A 20,635-nucleotide genomic window follows, 5' to 3' on the forward strand; every position below is an offset into this window, starting at 1 on the left:
CAACGGTAAGTGTGTACAGGGGTCGTACCCTGTAAGCCAGAGTAATAGAACGTTAATTTCTTCTAGACTCGACGCACTTCAACAACTAGACGAACCACGGCAAAAACAACCACTTATCATCGCACAACGACCGTTAGTCCATTGTTGCGCAGTGTGAGTGTTTAACGGAGAAGATTTGCATCATGCAGCAAACAACTAATTGCCAAAACATCGATTCTTGCTCGTGTTTTACAGGCGTACGGTATACAACCGTACAGTTTGTTCGGGGTACCATTTTTCAGTCCATCTAACAGAGGTTCAGCGACTGATAACAGCACTACAACAACAACAACGACGACAACGGAAAAACCAAATGATGGTGCTAGTCTATTCGATGGTAATTTCGAGTACGGAGAGTATCCGATTTACTCTACGAATCTCAGCAACTATGAGTACAGCTACGAAGAATCTCCAGTCACGGCTAATACGACGGAAGTGACGGCGAATAGTACGGTGAGCCTTAGCGAAGCTACCACAACACCAACCGCTGTGACTGTTACCAGCACCACCATCTCCAATAATACCAACGGAACGAGCACGACAATCGGAACGAATCTAACACGCATTCGCCGAAGGAGGACAACAACGCGGGTAACGACGATAACTCCAAGTCCGGCACCGGGAATGATGTGGGTAAGGGTCAAAAGAAAGAGAACGACGACAGCTCCGGTTGCAACATAAGCAGTGCAGTTAGACCTCCGATGTTTGCGAATCGGACATGCCCTTGGATATGTCCGAGCGAAATAATCAACTGCACGTTTCTAATGAACTTATAATCATTCTAATTAACTATACTTCTTTGCAAATCACCCAGTTTGAGTTAACTGGTTCAGCCGTGTGTCCGTAATAAATCTTTTCTGAACTACAATCAAAGTACTTTTAATACAATTCGCTTAGTTTTGAGTAAAAAAAGCCACCCTTGTTCCACCTCCGGATGCATAATGCTCATCGTTGAAAGAAAATTATTATTACTAATGGAAATGAGTTCTTGATGTATAATGCTATTCAAATTGATATGTTAAAATGAACATACAACACGAAGCTATAAGCGACGTTATGCCATGCACTAATGTTTCAGTGGGCAAAGTTCGTCCATTCAGTGTACACTTCCGTTCCATCGAAGACACGATTGGAACACTCCCGAATATGAAGTGGGTGTGCATACTGACAGTTACCTTGCTGCTCGTCAGCGTAAGTACTAATGCAAATGCTGCTGACCCCTGCAGAAGTCTTAAAATCAACAACTACTGCATTCCTTTTAACAGCAGTTTAAAGGCACGACACAGCAAGGCGATGCTGAATCAGAAGATGACGTACACACGCGTCGATGGAAAAGTATGGACTCTGTGCTGAGGACAACAGCAAGAAGCACCACATCGGTAAGTACCTGCCAAGCATTGGGAGAAGTCCATTAGATTTTTTGATTACTTGCTCCATCAGACAAGGAAATCTGGAACCCAGACAACCAAACCCAGAACATATACGACTACAAATGCGCAAAGTATGAAACAGGTAAGTAGAATTAAGATAGCTTAAAATATCCAAATGCTACGTCATACATTAGCTTTTAAAATTATTGGACTTATGGTAAGTTGATCATTAAATTCGAATGAGCTGTATGCGACATACTTATGGAGATTTTCAACTCTTACAAGCAAATGACCAAAACTCCTACAACGGTCAAAATCGGAGCGCAAGTAAGTACTTATAATTCTTCAATGTAGCCTTACAATCATTTTACACTACTTTCCACAGATGACCAGAACGCCTACAACGGTAAAGAGTGCATTACAAGTAAGGAGATGTAATTTGATTTACAACAGTATCCTTATTAAACTGAATTCTTTGCAGGCGACCAGAACGCCTACCACGGTTAGAGGATTCGTGAAGGTTAGCATTCGTTTCGTTTCGTTTTGCTGCAAATGTGCAGAGATTAGCGAGGTGTGTTACATACATTTTTCATTTCAGGGGTCTACAACCATGGCAAACGTTAAAGCTGCCCTCAAGGTATTTATAGAAAATGCTATGCTTCAGTAGCAAACATTATGATTGCTATGCTCACATCCTTACCAGGTTACCAGCAAACCATCTACTGTTAAAAGTGGATCACAGGTATGTATGCATTGCACTGGTTGACTAACAAAGAGGACACATTTCGCTATGAAATATTTTAACAAATTATGGTTCACCATCTCTCCTGCAGAAACTCAGCAATGGACAAACCGTAAGTTTACAGATCACCAATAGATGTACTTTGTTGTGGAATAAAAAAATTATCGCTTCTTCCAGACGCGAAAAGCTACTACACGAAAAGCAACCACCAAACCTACCAATCGCAAAACTACGCCGGCCATTTTTAAACCGACAGTAAGTTGTAATAAGTAAGCGAGGGCCCTATAAATCTTAATTTACCATCATTTCATGCACCATCTCGCAGGTAGAACAATCACCTATGATAGAACCGGGAATCGTTTTCTTTGGAATGCAACTTCCAAAACCAACAACCACAACGACAACTACGACTAGTTCTTGGGAGACTGAAAGCATAACAGACCAACCAATGAACGGAACGGACTACGCGTACACGGATGCTGATGCTGATTATGGTGCGAGTGACAATAGTACTGTATATGAGATGGAAACTAGCATCACAGGTAGCAGCGTAGACAACGCTACTGTCGATGAGATAGAATCAACGACAATAACCCTAACCGTGGATACCGGCAGCAGCGACAACACTACTGTAACATCAACGACCGTCGGTAGCAATATGATTCGAGTTCGGCGCAAGAAAACCACGGCGATGCCTGTTCCAACTACGTCAAATCCGAGAGTCGTTTGGACAAAGGTTAAAAGAAGGAAAACAACCGTTGCAACACCGGTCGACGGTGTTCGCGGATTGATTGACCATGATGCAAAACTGATCTGATTTTGATACCCACAGCTGATATGATTTCGGAAAAAACGAATTCTGCTAGAATTGCAATACAAAACCATATACACCTGCATTCGAAGAGCTAGTGAACTGTTATTGTGTTTGACAGTTGGCCATCATTTTCCGAAAATCACTGATTATTAGATTAGTATCAAAAATGACAAGCAATAATTCATCCAACAGAGCGATTCCCAAGAATTTTTTAAAGGTTTAGTGTCACACAGAGCGGTACAACAATATGAGGTAGCTTTTCAACAAAAATAAAACAATTTTCCTTAATAGTAACCAGCCTGCAATGATGATCGCTAAATAGAATCCATTTCCACCTACAGGATAACCGAGTCCAGTGATTGTACATTGCGTAGCTCATTAAGGAAAGGAATCAGCTACGCGACTGCAATTTGGGAAACTTCATTATTTTGCAATAATATCCCCACACCAGAACGATCAAAAGGCCCAACGCTACCGCATTAAAATTTAGTGTGCTTCAAGCTCTACGAACAGAAGCACTACAGCAATGGAGCTAAGATTAATAGTCGTTTGCCTTTTCGTATGTGCCGATGTTGGCGTACGCTATGAATCCACTCAGGCAATATTGCTACCTCCAACGGCACCGGTAGAATTTTTGTGTGCATATCATCTAGAAAGTCTTGCTCATTCTCCTTACGTTGCAGGTCCCGAACCCCGGTACCAGAACTTCTACTACACAGAAAGCTGGAGCTAAGGTATGTATTCAACAAATCGAAGAGAATTAATCGGATTGTAGCTCATGCTCGTGTCCTCACTAGCCAAACGCTAGAACACCGACAACAAAGAATAAGGTCAGTATGCATGAGAGCAAGTGTGAACGTGCACGCTGAAACGGTTATAAACAGTAAAGTTTATCGTTAGCAGCGCCCACGAACAGGAACCACTGCTAAAGGAGCCCCTCAGGTATATGATGTTAAACCTTAAAGCTATCAAATGGCGGGTATTTTTTAACTAAACCACTCCCTTCCCTGGGTCTATTTAACAGAAACTCATACGAACAACAGCGGTAAGTGCAGGCACTCGTTGCCGAGAATTGGGTAATTGAAAGATCGATTTCTTGTAGCGAGTTGGCACAACCACACGCCCTAGAACGACCACTACTGTTCGCAGGACGACCACAGTTAAGTCTGTGAGTGAATTTATTGATTTGCAAGTAAAGCTAGAGTTAACAGATAACCCTTTTATCGTTTACCTTTTTAGAATGCATATTTGTTATATAGCTTTTTTGGCCTTGCACCATGGAATACGGAAAGTGAGACAACCACAACGGAAAAGATTGAACAAACTAGCCCTGCTGCGTACGAGGAGTACTCGGACAATTCTTCGAACTCTACTGACTACGAGTACGATTACCAGGATTACGATAACACGACCTCCACGCAGAGCATTCCATTAAATGGCACGGGAAGTACCTTGATCCCTTCAACTACTGCAATCGTTCCGCTCGTTACGACGACCGGTATCGTCACCAACGGCACAGGTACCACGAGAACAGTCAGCATCGGCACTACAACTTCAACTACGCCGATCGTAACGTCAACCAGTGTCACCAGTACCGTGACACCAGGTAAGCTTGTTACTATAGGCACTGAAATCCCGACAACGACTATCGGACGGAATATAACTCACGTTCGACGTAAGAAGACTACGCCTTCGACGACAACTACGAGCACAACAACTCCACGGAAGAGCACAACCATAATACGGGTCAAAAGGAAGAGAACGACGACGACGATGGCTCCCGATTTGCAGATGTAAGATGTTCTGGGAATGGTTCACTAACGTGCTAGTTGCGGTAGGTCACAGCTAGACATCACAGGCGTGTGTTGTATTCGGTTCGGCCGTTGGTAGCTTGCTGGCATGCTGCGTGCCAGCGTAACTTGGGCAAATAAATATGGGGCAAACAAGTCAACAAGACATTTCCTGTCCGTCCTTTCGAAGTCCCTTACAATACTCCTGTATCAGCGATTCCGTCACTTCCCTTACGTAAATGTGTCATCTCGCAATAGCAACCCTTAATTGGATATGCTACAACAGGTAGCATCGGAATCAAACATTCCATTTGGCATTGATTAGCGAATCGATGTCAAAAGCTGCCGAAGCAGTAGAATCCGATTCCGATGACAGACGACGAGGTCGGTGGGCTCCAAACAGACTTACACCCTGCCCCGAGGGGGGTGTCTGGCCTCGATTAGTATCAGGCAAGCGACCCAGCGATAGCAAACAAAACCATTACGTAAATCACACGATGCTCACACAGTGACACCGTGCCCCCGCGTTTGATGGCGTGTCTCTGGTCTCGTCCCCTCCCCAAAAAGCCAATCAACCGATGTCGATGCGCACGATTGCGCAATGGGCCGCGTCGTTGCCAAGGCATCTCGGGCTCCACAAACCGACCGACCGGCCAGGAGACCATCCCGAAAAGATTCATCTATCGATTGACCGATCGATTCGATCGTAAAGTCCATTTTTACCTAGATAAACCTGTCGCCCCAAGGAGTCGCCCGCAGAGCATCTAGCATAGTAGCAGTGCATAGTGGTGGTGATGGTGGTGGTGCTGCTGCTGCTGCTACTGTCGTTGATCACACTCGCTTGGGCGATCAGCAATCTGGTGACGATGATGTAATGATAAACCGAACAGCCCAGACCGTGTTAGGCATTAGGATGGAATGCTACGGAATGTTTTGACCACCACGTTACAGACAGACCTCTCGCAGCACATGTCGCCAACCTGAACTCGGTCACCGTCTGCTGCGAATCTGCTAAAGGATGCCTACTATGCCGCCACACGCCTTGGCCTGGGGACGGTCCGGTATCTAACTCTCCGGGGCGCCAAGAACCAGTAGCACTAAAAAGCGCACATTCGCTTACGTAGTCCTAACTGGTCTCCGCTAGGAACGGCACCGCAATGGGAGCGGCCTGTCACTGACCGGTAATTAGACAAAAAAAAACACCAACCCTCTTCACTGGCGGCGTAATTGGACTGCGGAGAGGTACGGCTCTATGGACAGCAAGTGCCTCGATAGCTCGAAAGTTGCCGTTTGCAACCGGTGGAACCCGACCGTTTTGGACCATCAAAACCACCGGGACGCGGGGGGTTGGGAAGGGGGTGGGTAAGTGTTTCCATCAACGAGCATAACAAATGGCGCGGCGACGAAGTGCGCGGCGCAACATAATGCGCCTAGCCAAACCGGGCCACCACCACGTTCTGCCAGGTTTCATAACCGCTCGCTCCGTCCGTCTCCATTTGTAGACGCGGGATATATAGAGCTGCCTGGGACGGCTCCACGGTCCACGGCGGACAGTATGTGCGGGCAGCAGCTAAAGCTAAAGTGAATTGCAATCAGATTACAGCGAGATGCATCATCACGGCAAGAGGTGTGTGTGTGTGTGTGTGGGGGGGTATCGCCGAGTGATGGGAACGATGATTGCCCAAAAAAAAAAACGAGTAAGAGATCGAGCGTTAGGCCGCCTAAAACAGTAAAGCTGCGCCTTTTGCGGCTCATGGCGGAATGCCTTTAACTGAACGTGTAAACGTCATAAACGTCCGTTGAATACGCAGGCTCTTGGAGTCCGCCAGAAAAGGCGGTCAATCTGGCGGTACATTTGGTGGCTTTCTTCTCTTTCTCCTTCCCGCTGCTCGCGGAGTTTCACCGTCTCCCGGGTGCGTTTTCTGCGAAATTTCGACGCAGTTTTGCTCAATTTCGTGCACAATTTGCTACGATTTTACGTCGTCCCCCCGCCTTCTTCTACTCCGATCGCCAAACCACCAACCACCAACCACCAACCAGCACCAGCACCGCGAAAGTGTTCCGCGGCACTAATTCATGCGTTTTAGCATTTTTAATTACGCTCACCACGAAATCGCGGCTCTTTTCGACTTCGCGAGGTTTCGGGTGTGTGCGCGCGCGGACAAACCTGGACCTGGACGCGCGTAACGTCGCGCCGAGCGTTACTGGCTGCTGGCCGTCTCATGCTGGCCTCTCTCATTAGCGTTTGGCACAGGCACAGGTACACCTTGCGCTATATGCGCTAATAGTGCGCTACCCCTATCCGGGGGGACAGTAAGGTGTACTGCTGCTGCTGCGGCAGTAGTACTTTGTGTATTACGCAATCAAGTCGTCTTGTCTTGATCCCGTCAGCAACACTAACGAGTGATGGTGTGTATCTGGGAGATGCTAGAAAGCGCTTCAAAGCTGTAATGATGTCGATTTGGGGGATTTTGGATCTGGAACGTTTCAGGTGCTGCGGTTATCAATCATCGATCGGCAGGGCCGTGGCCTGGATTCTGGGCCGAGAATGCATTCAGGGAGAGATATTATTACCCTAATCGGAGCCACAGGCTACGGGTGAGTGAAGGGCATGTGCGACTGCTACAAATCCACAGAAATTCGCTTCCGAAATGTTCCGAAAATCGATGAGATCGCTAGCATGTGGAGAAGCAATTACGGGGAGAATAATTTGGAGCACCGTTAGCACGTTGCGAGCACCAGCTCCAAGTGCCATCGGACCACATACAACATATTGAAACCTGGAATATTAGCTCTAAATTCCAAACACCAGACTCCAGATAAGACCCCGTCAATGGCAAGGGAAGAGGGGGGGGGGGGGGAGAAACCTAGCAGGTGGACCACTGCGCGTGAATGAAGACCGATACCAAACCGATTTCAACCGGGCATCTCGCCCCGGGAGACCCCCGCGCGCACATAACGGGACACTTCGTTACGCCACACGCAACGCGGCGCAAAGGTACGGTTACGTTGTCTGCGGCTGGCTTCCGGTAGCCTGTCGGTGCCCAAAACATAAAAGGGCGCAACCACTGACAGTACTGGGCACCGGGGGAGTGAGTGCCAAAGCCAGCTAACGTAAAATCGATCATACGCTCCAGTTCGCCTAGATCTGATGGTCATTCGTTCCGTGGTCTAAGACGTCCGACGTACCCCCCCCCCCCCCCCCCCCCCCGTGCTAGCCAGAACCAATTGACCTGTTGTTCCTGCTCCCGATCCCCGATCGATTCTGAATGGCGCTGGCTCGACGTCGGCACCGGCACTTACCGTGTCTCCAGCTCGGTGTAGCGTTTCTGATTTTCTGGTCTGTTGATCAGTATCTGCAGCTGATCGTGGAGGGCTTGGGCGGTCAGCTCCGAGTCGCACCGGTAGGCGTGCACGTGCAGCGGACATTTGGTGGCCGGATTGTACAGCAGCAGCGTACAGGCGACGATGTCTTCCGTCTGCACCGAGCAGGTGATTGCACCGTGCGGTATAAAGTGCTTTGCCGAACCCTGTTGTTGTGTGTATGAGAAAGAGAAGGAAAGTAGTTGTAGTAGATGTAGTTTGACCACCGTCCCAATTGCATAGTTCCTCTACTACGAACCAGCACCTTACCTGAACGATCTTTAATCCTTTGTGGGAAACCTGCAGCGTCACTTTGAGTGGTTCCTGCTCCTTGGACTTCTCCACCATGCGCGGTATCATGGGCAGCAGGGTGCGTGTGCCACGCAGGGCCTTCGCTTCCTGGGCACCCAAAAACCAAACGTAGTACGATGCCTTCTGGACATCCTTCCGTAGTCGCAGCGCCATGCCTGACCTGGTGGCACCGGTCTACGCCGGTCTTACTCTAACCCGCTCCGCTCTGTCGCCACTGGCTCAGCCTCAACTCAGTTGCTGCAATCGACGACGACCGCGAGCTTATCGTACATTATCTGAAACGGAAACAAGGAAGCGGAAACATCAGATGAGGTTAGATTGATTACGTTGAATGACAGAACAAGCCAGCGTCTACTTAGATCTTGAAATGGTTTCCAAAGAAACACAAACGTCATCGTAGTGTGCCGGAGTGTCGCTAATTGGACCCGCTCCCCGCCATCCCGCATTGCATGTGCATCGCACAGAGCGCAATTAGCCGGGGCGTGAAACCAGGGCCGAGGTCACGCACCAGATCACAACCTTACCGCCTCTCTAGACGGGAGCGCAGATTCTTTCGCGAAAGTTTTGAGAGATTTGCTCAAACTGAGCTATCCTTTCAAAACTTTCAAAACTCTCATCCAAACGTCATCGTCTTGGTGACCTAGCTACCGCGCTCACTTGAAACGACAGCTTGCTTGATTTTTTTTATGAGCAGTTATTTTCTTGCGCTGGTTGCTCAATTCTTTCAAAGTTTTCACCCTCTACACGAGCGAGAGATCTCTCGCCTCCCCGCCTCTCTACACGGGAGCGCAGATTCTTTCGCGAAAGTTTTGAGAGATTTGCTCAAACTGAGCTATCCTTTCAAAACTTTCAAAACTCTCATCCAAACGTCATCGTCTTGTTGGCCTAGCTACCGCGCTCACTTGAAACAACAGCTTGCTTGATTTTTTTTATGAGCAGTTATTTTCTTGCGCTGGTTGCTCAATTCTTTCAAAGTTTTCACCCTCTACACGAGCGAGAGATCTCTCGCCTCCGATTTGTATGGATTTGACAGTTAAATGATAGAATTGACAATTAAATGATAGATCTCTCACGACTTGCGCTCCCGTGTAGAGAGTCGGTCCGATTTGTATGGATTTGACAGTTAAATGATAGAATTGACAATTAAATGATAGATCTCTCGCGACTTGCGCTCCCGTGTAGAGAGTCGGTTACGGACCGGTTCTTTCCAACCTGCTGGACCATATCGTGCGGCAGCGTGTAAGATGTAGACAGTAGTGTCAACCCCCGGGAGTTCTCCCTTGAGAATGTGGCAGCATAATGGTGGTGGAACCAACCCGCTGGTTCGGGGACCGGGTTTCCGGACGCGGCCCACAACTCACGGCCGGCGCAACCGCGAGATTGGAATCGGATTTCTGCTCGATTTGATCTGTTCTAAGTGCACAATGGCATCGCGCATGCCGGCATCGGCATTTGGCGTTCCCAAGACCACCGTTGTTCGCTGGTGTGTTTGATTGTGTTCGCTGTCGCTGCTCGAGCACACTCCGCACACACCGCGCGAGCATATCATGGCCATCCGTTCAGGGACACACACACAGAAGGCAAGGGCCCAATTCGGTTTCGGTCTGTGCGAAAGAGCTATTTTTTCGCGCGGGAATTGTCGAGCGAATTCGCCTTGAGTGTTGTGATCTTGATTTTGTGCTTCCCTCTCTCTCTCAAGTGTCTTGTGCCACTTCACCCTGCCTGTGTCTCTCTCTTGAGCGCTCACCCCCCCTCCCCGATACTCCTTCTAATGATCTCGATCTGGTAGGTTGCCTATTGCTTCAGCTGAGAGGGCACTTAATTACAGATATCAATCTGAGGGAACGGGAAGGGCACAGCATACACAGCATGCACTCTCTCTCTCTCTCGTGTGCCCTCTGGCCAGCTAATATGGCGGGTCTGGGCGCGCGTTACAGCTGCCACCAGGGGCTCGCTAAATCTCATGCTCGTCGATCTATTTGGTGGCGCCGGGCTGGTACGTGGTTTGTGGTGCATTCCCTCGCGCCGTTATTGTTGTGTTACCATTTTTTTTCTTCTTTCGCTCCCTCGCTCGCTCTGTTTCTCCGTCCTCCATTATCTCGCGGCTGCATCACATTAGTGCCCCGAAGACCACAAAGTCATATTAGAGGTGCGAGAGAGGGAGAGAGAGGAAGAGGTAGCGACAACATGGAAGGCAAGCCAGGAACAACAACCGCCATCATGCGGCAAGCGCCACGCAATCAACGTGAAAAGATCGCGTAGTGAAGGGGCATGAGATGAAGAGGTATGCCGCTGGAATGCTCCACGGCCCACCCCAGCAAGAAGGCCCGGCACGGCGTGTGTGTGTGTGTTGGTAGTGAGCAAATTATTGAAATATCTTATGATCGCACCCCCTACGGCGAGGGAGCAGCAGCATAAGCGAAATATGCACACATAACCTATGCAACACACGCGGTATGCAAAGCATGAGAACGAGAATGCTGCCAGCAGCATCGAGGCGAGCGGGTGGCCCGGAAAAGACGTCCTCCGGTTCGGTTCCTCGGAGTCGTTCGCTCGCTCCCACAAAGGGGTTCGACTGCAATCGGTTATAACCGCAGCAAAGCGGTAGAAATCTCATAGCGACGGCTCAGAGTAGGCCGAGGGTAGTAGCAGAGTAGGCTGCTGCTTGATGTCAAACCGATTTCATCTCTTCTTGGAAATGTGATTTCATAAAATGTCAAAATCAAACCACCGCTCACGCCATCAGCACCAGAGAGAGAGAGGGAGAAGGAGAGAGAGGGGAAGCAAATTCGATTAGTGAGCTGAGCTGTAATTTACACATTCCATAAACCCTGTAATTGTGTCTTAATTTTTCCCCCCCTTTGTGCGAAGGACTCGTCGTCAGCATCTTTTTTTTTTAACTTCAGGGTTCGCCCCAATCGCAGTCGTTAATGATCAGCTACGTGTACACGTATGATGTGGCTATACCAGAAGGTTACGAGCAGCCTTTGGGACCTTTTGGACCTCTCTCTCTCTCTCACACACACGTGTGGAGCGAGCCAATGTCGTGCAGGCGCTCTAGACACACACATGAAGGAGGAAGCCTGAAGCCTTATGGCGCAGACAAATGTTCTTAGTACCATGAAGGCCTGTTGTTACTGCTGCTGCGTGTTGCATACACGTCTCTCTCTCTCGGCACCAGCACTGCACTGACCTCCGGGGCCGGGGGCGAAGCGATTAAAATCCCTCTCCTCGACTAAACGATGCCAACCATTTATGGTTCCATTACCGGCTGCGGGGGGGCTGCGTAACCAGTCCAGAAGAACAGCATGAACGGCGTTCATTCGCAGGCAAGAACGATTTGCATCGAGCTTATTATTATTATTATTAGCAGTAGTAGTATTTTCGCTGTCGGACCTGCGTATCCTTGGCGTCATTGTCTCGGTCGCGATCGGATTCACATATTTCAAGGTAGCGTTCAAGGCACTGCGCTGGACGCGGCGAACGGAACCAGTTCTGTGCCCAACACAGGAAAGGCGTATGCGTGTGCGTGTGTGAGTTGAGACGAGATAGAGAGAGAGAGGCAGAGAAAGAGAGACCGAAAAAGAGAGAGAGAAAGGAAAAGGAATAAAGTAGTTCCAAGAGAAATCCTGCTGCTGCTGCTGCTGCTTCGATTCCCCCTGGGGGGGCCCATTCCAATCATGCGGCAGCAAATTGCATACGCCGGCCTGCCGGTCCACACCACCACCACCACCACCACCACTACCGCAAGATGGGTTCCCCGGGGATGCAAACGCAATTCCCATATTCCAAAGGAAACACCGAAAAAAGCCTTCTGGCGATGAAAATCGAGCTTGGTGATCGTTGTGGTGGTAGTAATGTGTTTAGAAACTGAAACACACCTCCTCCGGCTGCGAGGGATGGGGGGGGGGGGACCCACTTTTTGAATGGGTGCACCCCATCCCCTTCCTCTCCCACCGCCACCATTCGCCTTCCAAAACGTCGAGTAGAGGGTCGTTCTCACGATTTCGAACGCTTTTCGCGCAAAAATTCATTTCAAATTCGTCTAATGGTGTACGTGTGTGTGTTTGCGTGACTGGACTGAGGGAAGGGGGAGTGCTGGATGCCAACAAAAGAACCAACCACCTAATGCCTAAAAGCCTTATTCGAGTGTTCGACGTCGTCGTCGTCGTCGTCGTCGTCGTCGTCGGTTGTCGGTAGATCGCGGTTGAATTCAAGGTTTCCACCACCAATTCGAAGCCAATCGCCGTCGCCAGCGATCGGTATTGTGGCAATCGTTGGTGGTGTTTTGTGATGATGGTGCCCGTTCCGTGGCCCTTTCGCCATTCACCGGCGTGGCCAACAAACGCCAAACGCCTTCAATGCGGCCATGCGGCATCACATCACGCGGCACGATTTACGTACCCCTCACACCTTCGCTTCCTCTCACGCTGCGCTGCGCCACCAAAACAAACCAGACAGTAGCCAACAACAAGCCGATGAACTACACGCGGCTCGTGAAGATAATTTCAATAATCACGGAACGTTAACCACCACGGTTTACGGGTCACGCGCCACTCCGGAGGATGAGAGGCCATCATCCAGCGCCACAGGACGATATGATCACCTTGGTACCGGCCCTCCCAGTGCGATCACAATCACGATTGATCGCTCGACATGCGCAAGCTGGCTTATCACCGCACATTTCCGGCCAGCACACGTCCACCGGAAGATAACCGTGCCAGGCCATGTGTACCGGGCACAGAGTGCATCGCACGATCACCTTATCGCCGGCACGTCACATGAGAGAGATGCTAATTGAGATGCCGACGCACGCAAAACGTGCTAATTGAGTTGCCAACAAACTCCCGGCCGGCCCCGCGCCCACGGTGCCACGTGGAGGGTCCGTCCCCGTGCGGTGAAGATTCGCTTCACCGCGATAGGGAAGCACGCGGCAGCGCGTACACAAGGGCTGGGAGTGCACGGAGCGTAGAGCGATTAGAGCGCGCCCCATTCGTCTACGTGAGAAAATGGACAAAAACCTACGTGGACGAGAAGATGTGGTGTGCGTTTTGGTGCGTGCGGAACATGATCCACGAATGTAATAAAACCGATTCGATAACGAATCCCGATGTGATAAACAGTTCTTGGAAAACAAATATCGAAATATGGTGCCCCTTCCCGGTAGGGTGACCTTGGGGTGTAACTCATGTGGAGAGAGCAGATCAAGTGCTAATTTTAGCAGATCGTGGAGATGGAAACGTTGCCATTATGTTGTCAGAAACTAATTAACGAAATGTCAACCGCAGAAGAGGTTTTTCTGAAGGCTTTTTTGCTATTCCAAGCACATGGCATAAACCTCAGAAGAAATAAAAAGGTTTTTATTGCCCCAAACAAACCGGGTACCAATGATATGGTTTGGATAAAATTAAAAGCAACAATACATGTTAAAAAAGGTAGATTATGTAGTGCAAGTAAAAATGGTTCATTAGCTATTGAATTCCACTAAAAACTATAGTCAAAATAGATATGAGATGCATACAAAATTCATGTTTTATGTAAAATGTAAACCGCTTTAAGTAAATCGCTCAATCTTTTCGGTAGAGATTCTTGGAGAGCATTTACTGATATGAAAAGTACTTTCCATTGGACGACTGATTATAGGAATAATACTTTTGTCATGTGTTTAATACAGGACATATCGTATGTATTTTTTGTTTATTCCAGATCAGAATCGTCTTTAACAGTAAGAATCGAAACGATTTTTCCTGTAGGTTATGGTAGACTCTATCTCAAATAGCAAATTACTAAAAGCTTCACATTAAAATATAGCTTCATTTGCAGACCAAATACCCCAGACCTAAAGTAGATAATGCACAGAACAACAACAGTATTCAATCATTGTATCGGAATGTCTGAGATTTGATTCATATATCGACTTCCTTAACTGTCGGTACAAAGCACAAGGCAACGAGCGTGATCTAACGAACTGAAACTCTTTGAAACAGCATCCACCATAAATGCCAACACAGGCTAAGACGACGGCCGAACCGAAATTTCGAATCTCGATTGTCCACACCTCCAACTACCAAATACCAGTAAGGCGCCCTCCTCCTCCTCGTATATAACCTTTCAGCTGAGAAGTAACAAAAAAGAAACTTTTATTACATTCGGATAGGCCCGCCAGTTCCGTCTCATGCGTCAGTCAGTCAGTTTCAATGTTTTTTTTTTTCGTTCAGGTCCGGCCCCCTGGCAGAAATTGAGAACTAATCCCGCCTGAAGGCCACTGGCGTTGGCTGAGTGAAGACAGAGGCCGAGGCTGAGAAAACACAAACTCCCTTCCCTAGCCCCCTCCCCCTCCTCAAAACAACACAACCCAGTCCCCGGGTAGCCCAGCTCACACAGCTTTCCCCGGAATGCCCGGCGTTGGCCAGGTGTGAAAATTCAATTCTTTCCCTAATCGATTCCGCGCCGCGCAAACCCCACCATCGAAATGAGGAAACGTCCGGAACAAGTCGGAAGGGACGTACGGCGCTGTACTGTGTGTGTGTGTGTGTGCGCTAAGGGGGGAAAACTCATTAACTACCACACCACGACGAGACAGGGAGGAAGGGTGCGATGGAAAGGGGAAAAACAAGCAAAAAACCTAATCAAAAGACGCCATCTCTCGGTTCGGCTTCTTCAGAAAGTGGCTTCTTTTGGCAAGCAGTGGCAAGCAGGAACCATTGGAAAACCCCAAATAAATCCAAGCAAACCGAGTAGCTCTCGGCAGAGGATCGAGGGCCCGGATGGTATTTTGGATCCAAGTCACCAGCCAAATAGGTTACGTGACCTACTGCTATACGCAGCCTACTACTACTACTACTGCGCTAACGCTAACGCTTGTACGCACTGATTGGAATCGGGGAAAACAGATTGTTCTTCTCCGGAACCGGGATTGCGCTCGCTACAACGCAATTGAGGTCCCGCAATTTCCCCCCAAAAAGAGGTGAGGCCCAAAACAAATAAGCAATACCCTGGCGGGGCGCTAGGTGAATGGCACTTTTGCATAGCGGAACCCCTCAGAGGTAAACACCGATGCAACACCGACTGATCGGTGTCAACAGGGATCTTGTACCGAACGGTGGCCGCACTGAAGCAACCTTCGAAAGGCATAAAACCGTTTCCACGGTTAACGATCGCAACACACAAACGGTAATGGCTGGTGATCAATGCCAACTTGATGGTCCCTCCTTCATAGCACACCTATGAGACCGAGGATTCAGGCACGGAATTGCGAAGCGCCCTTCGTGTGACTGAGCAGCAGCCAATTAACTACCTTCACATCCGGTGACCTTTCGTGCGCTCCTCTCCTCGATCGGGCCTCCTGCAAAACTCCCTGCATCCCCCCTTCACCGGCGACTGATGCGCCGATGCATGCAGACCGCCAACTCGTCAACTTGTGACCACGCGAAACCAAACCACGAACTCAGCTAAGCGCGACGCGACGCGCAACTCGCTAGTCGATGGCATCTCACACATTAACACACTTCGGACGGACATCGACATCGTGCCGCAATCCGGGCGCGCGCGAGATTCGAACGGAGGTTATATGAGCCAATCGGGGTCAACCGACGACGACGATCGCGGTGCTTGGGAATGAAAGTAGAAGTGGCCACACCGCACCGCAAACCGCACTAAAGATGACACCATCGTGCGCATTAAGATGTCGATAGTCAAGAGGCCATATTTCGTCGCAGCTCCTGATGTGCCAATCCCCTGCTGCTAGAAGTGAGGGGCCTTCGAATGCCGCTGGAATGCAATCGCGCGAATGGCGAGAGGCATCTTCTTCTTCTTCTTTTTCTTCTTCTGCTTCTTCTTAAAGGCGAGGCCCCGTAGGCGGCCTTGTCTGTTTGCCTAGTGGTTCTTCAGATTCGGAGGAGAGGCATCAACTTCATCAACCTGCTCTGTCAGATATACTTGAAGCTGAAGAAACGTTTTGTTCCCCCCAAAAAAAAGGGCCACTTGAGGATCCTCGTCTGAAATGCGACTCCGGACTTACAGGTGCTGAGGGTATTCCAATTTGCAGAGGGCTCAATAATGATGATGGTGAAGATGAGTCGGTAAGGTCGGTATCTGTGTGTGTCAACAGACCTTGCCACGCCACTTTCATCGTCTTCATCAACTCACCAGCGAGTTCCGCCTCTCGATTCTTGGGCCCTACTCCCCAACACGCCCATATCGGGGACCGGAGGTTCCTCAATTCCAGTACGGCAAGCGAAAGTCTCCAACCCTTCGAAACGCATGCTGCATGACACTCGATCGAAGAATGAAAGTTCCTCCTCCTCCCCGGGATCAGGTGAATCCAAGGGAACGCGGCAGCAAAACAGTCCGGGCCCTTAGCAGCAAGAAGTGTCTTGAGTTCCGCTCCAGGGGCCACAACAACGGTTTGCCCGGGGGGGGGGGGGGGGGGGGGGTGGGTCCCATCGGTCCGCTCGGTACCGTCCTCATCCAGCAAGCGTGTAACCCAAGGGAGGGCCGACGCGACAAGGAGAAAGTCCCGCAAACCTGCATCGGTGCCATCAAGTCAAGTCAAGTGCCAGAAGATGGACGCTTTCAACTCATCTGGTTTCGGGGCGTCGTCGCCGTCGCCGTCGACATCTCCCGTGAAAACCAGTAACGCCGGTCTCGGTGTGGCTCCCCTGTGGCTGGGAACTCGCTACTCGAGCTCTCGAGGCGGGCGCACCTCCGCACATCAAACACGGGAGCTGCTCGCTGTTTTCGCTTTTTGCACTACACGTCGGACTTTCTTCTCGATTCCAATTCCCTCCACCGGACAGTCGCCCGGTGATGGTGATGATGATGATGATGATGATGATGATGATGTGTCGTCCAATTGAGGTTGCTCCGAGTGATCAAGTGATCGAGTGATCGAGTGTTTTATTGACCGGAACTGATCGCACACACACACACACACACAAGCACACACACAGATAAACCACAGAGTGCCACAAATGAGTCGAAATGGAAGGAAACACCACCGCCCTCCCTTCCCCATTCCCGCCTCTTCATAATGGATGTCGCATCGAAACTGTGCCGATTCGTCACCAAACGGGGTAGCGACGACGTCGACGACGACAGCGACGACGGTCTGAGCACGCGGCCTACTACGGGGAAAGCTCCCCGGCGACAGTCGATCTCTCTTTCCTGCGCGCGCTGCGGGAACGGCGGTCGCGTCCTCGGCTTTTATTAACGCAGTCGACATTGGAATTTTCGAGCCAGTGGACCCCATTTACTGATACCCGCGACCGTCACCTCGTTGATGATGATGATGACGATGGTGGTGGTGGTGGTGGCGGTGTGGGCACGCGAAAACGGGGCGCATAAATTAGTTCACGTCCGCTTCTAGCGTCTCTCGTATATCATTCCAGTTTTCCATTCCATCTTCGAGGCCCTCCAACTGCTCCTCATCCTCCTATTCTTATCTTTCTTGTATGAAAATTCAAACAACCGAGAGGGACCACCTGACCTGACACTGACTACTCGGCGCTGGTCGGCGCGCTGGTTTCGCTAAAGCACCACCGCCAACCGTGACCTTTGAAAAATGCAAAACCGTTGCCGGTCAAGCTGCGCCGTGTCAACGCCTGCTGGTTGCTATTGCGTCGCCACATATCGTCGTAGCAGTCCTCGGGCAGGGCGGGCCGAGCGCTGCGGTCGCAGTAGGACGTGGAATTTGCGCGAAAGCGAATTATAAGCGTCCGGAGCGAATAGCTGGCTGAGAGACACCTCGAGAGACAGAGCCCGCTATACACTAGAGAGTCTCGTTCGTAAGGATACTTTCGAACGCAATATACGCACACTAGTGGACAGTGGACGGTGGATTGTAAGGTAAGCGAGTGCGAGTGCTGCGAGCTGGGCGTAAACCTGTCTCCGTCACTTTTCGCAGGTTAAGGTGAAAGATCTGCGCGAACAATCAACATACAGACACCGGGAAGGAAGGAAGAAAAGGACGGGGGGGGACACACACTCGCTATAAGGAAAGCCTTGCGCAGAAGCAGGGGACCATAAAAAGGCGTCAACCGTCTACAAGCACAACAACAGCAGCAGCAGTCAGAGTGGTTTGGAATCGGGCGCAGCGAAATCCGCACAACCTGCCTAGCGATCGCTGTCAGCTTGACAACCAGCCCCAGCACCAGTAGTAGTAGTAGTAGTAGTAGTAGTCGTCGTCGTCGTCGTCGTCGAAACCAGTACTTCCAGTTTCCGCATCCGACACCACGGCACCCCTTTTGTTTTGTTTTGCCGGGTTTGTTGTGCGCCTTTGCTCTGTGCCTTTTGCAAGGAAATAATGCACGGCAAGGAAGAAAGTGGTCGGTAGTATTTTGCCGGCAGCTTCTCTGCTTTTCCCTTCCTCCTTCTGTTTCTGTTTCTTTTTCTGTTTCTTTTTTTTCGATCAAACCACTCCGTCTGCGCCTGGACGCGCGAACTATCAGGCCGATCGTCGTGATCAATTGACGGAGCGGACTTCCCTCCCTTATTGGGCATTGGTTGTGCTACCTTTTCTGGTTCCGGAGCAGGAGAATGGAAAATGAAAACAGAGAAACGCTCCCTCCGGTGCCCGCGATCGGCGATCAAGCTCCCCGCTCCATGATATGGTATCCGGTATGTCTACGTCTATAAAGAGGAAGTAAGAACCAGGGACCAATAGAGAGAAAAACCCCTGTCGCCGCGGGGGGGTGGTGGCGGTACCAGTGGAAAAACCAGTGCAACCGGTGTGACATGGTGGTGGTGGTTGGGGGGGGGGGGTCGCGTTTGCAAAAATGGGTTTGAAAAATTATCCGGACACGACGCGAACGACGAAAAACTGCTTCTCATCTGCTCGCTCACCACGCTCATCGAAAGCGAAAGAAAAAAGAGAAAACGCGGTGCGCAAGTAAAAGTTTCGCGAGATCGCGATCGCGGCGGCCCCAAATGTGCACAACGAAGGCACACGGCACGGCGGACGGAGGTGAAGCTACCAACAACAACCACCAGCAAACACATACACACACACACCCTATAGAGCACCTCTCGAGGGAAGGAATCGTAATGAGTCGCTCGTGGCGATGGTGCTGGTGCTGGTGCTGGTGGTGGAAGAGGAGAGTGTGCACATGGTACTCTGGCTGTAACGGCAACACGAGTCAAGGTGCGCAACCAGCAGCAGCAGCAGCATCAGCCAATGCGCCATAAAATGAATGAACCAAACACGTTGGCCCATCTTCCGGGAACCGATTCGCCGTGTGGCGTGTGTAAAAGGAAAACCAACGCTCCAACCCCACGAAACGTGCGAGGTTCGGAATGAAGAAAGGAAAACCTGGTGCTGGCCGTGTGTGTGGCCGGTGAGAGGAGCGGGAAGCGGGAGCTCTGCACTGTGGAAACAGCCGCAGCGTCAGCTGGGCCTCCAGCACAAAGCACATTGCCACATACACACCAACACACCAACACACACACATAGCCCGAAAGAGATCGTGGAAATATGAACAATCATCATCATTCGAGGGTGGAAAACTGCCCGCAAACCGGTCCACTGTCCATGGTGGTGTGCGCGCCGCGCCTTCGACCGCTCGTGCGCCTGAAACCCTCCCTACCTCCATTCTTCGCAAAGGCAATCCAAGCAATAATGTTGAATTAAGAGTATTAAAAAGAAAAGAGATTAACATTTTCCTCAATTCTCAACACCCCACTAGCTGGCTGTCATATGCCCCCCCTGGCGGCCGGGGGCGAGATCATGGCCCGGATCAGGCGGCATCGGGCGGTCCGTCCACCGTCGTCCATTAAGGTCTCGATTGGAGAAGATTGTTACGGCCCCGGGAACGAGCGAACTAGCGCCGCGTGGTGTGCTCGCGAATGTTATCGCTTTTATTGGTCTTATCTCGCTCACTCTCTTCTTTCTCTCTCTCTCGCACTCGGAGTAATTGTGCGACCATCAAACACTAAAAAAATGCTCCATCTCCCCCCCGGGGGGGGGGGGGGGGGTGAGAGTAATGGATTAATCCAATCTTGGACCCCTGGGCGGGTCGGAGGAGCTTTATCACCTGTGAAAGATGTCGGAAAAATTAGGTTTGAAGCCCTGTGAACCGTACCGACCTGGAAAAAACCGACGAACAGCGCGATTGTTAACCGAAGTTGGTTCCCTGCCACCCTCCCAACCCAAGCTTCCTTTCCTCATCACTCCCTACGATGGCCCCCCTAAATTACTGAATCTAAATTG

At 50.1% G+C, this 20,635-nt stretch overlaps 1 protein-coding gene across 1 annotated transcript in view; it reads right to left on the minus strand.

The window, feature by feature from the left end:
- LOC125952468 (uncharacterized) overlaps positions 1-20,635 on the minus strand; it is a 36,422-nt gene that overhangs the window by 9,733 nt on the left and 6,054 nt on the right. The window contains exons 3-4 of the mRNA XM_049681935.1: positions 8,389-8,705; positions 8,059-8,285 (exon numbers count right to left, since the gene is read on the minus strand). Of these exons, the coding sequence (XP_049537892.1) occupies positions 8,059-8,285; positions 8,389-8,583 (422 nt within the window). The 5' untranslated portion in view covers positions 8,584-8,705. The remainder of the gene's footprint in view (positions 1-8,058; positions 8,286-8,388; positions 8,706-20,635) is intronic.

The sequence above is a fragment of the Anopheles darlingi genome, chromosome 2 (assembly GCF_943734745.1).
Source record: "Anopheles darlingi chromosome 2, idAnoDarlMG_H_01, whole genome shotgun sequence".
Lineage (NCBI taxonomy): Eukaryota > Metazoa > Arthropoda > Insecta > Diptera > Culicidae > Anopheles > Anopheles darlingi.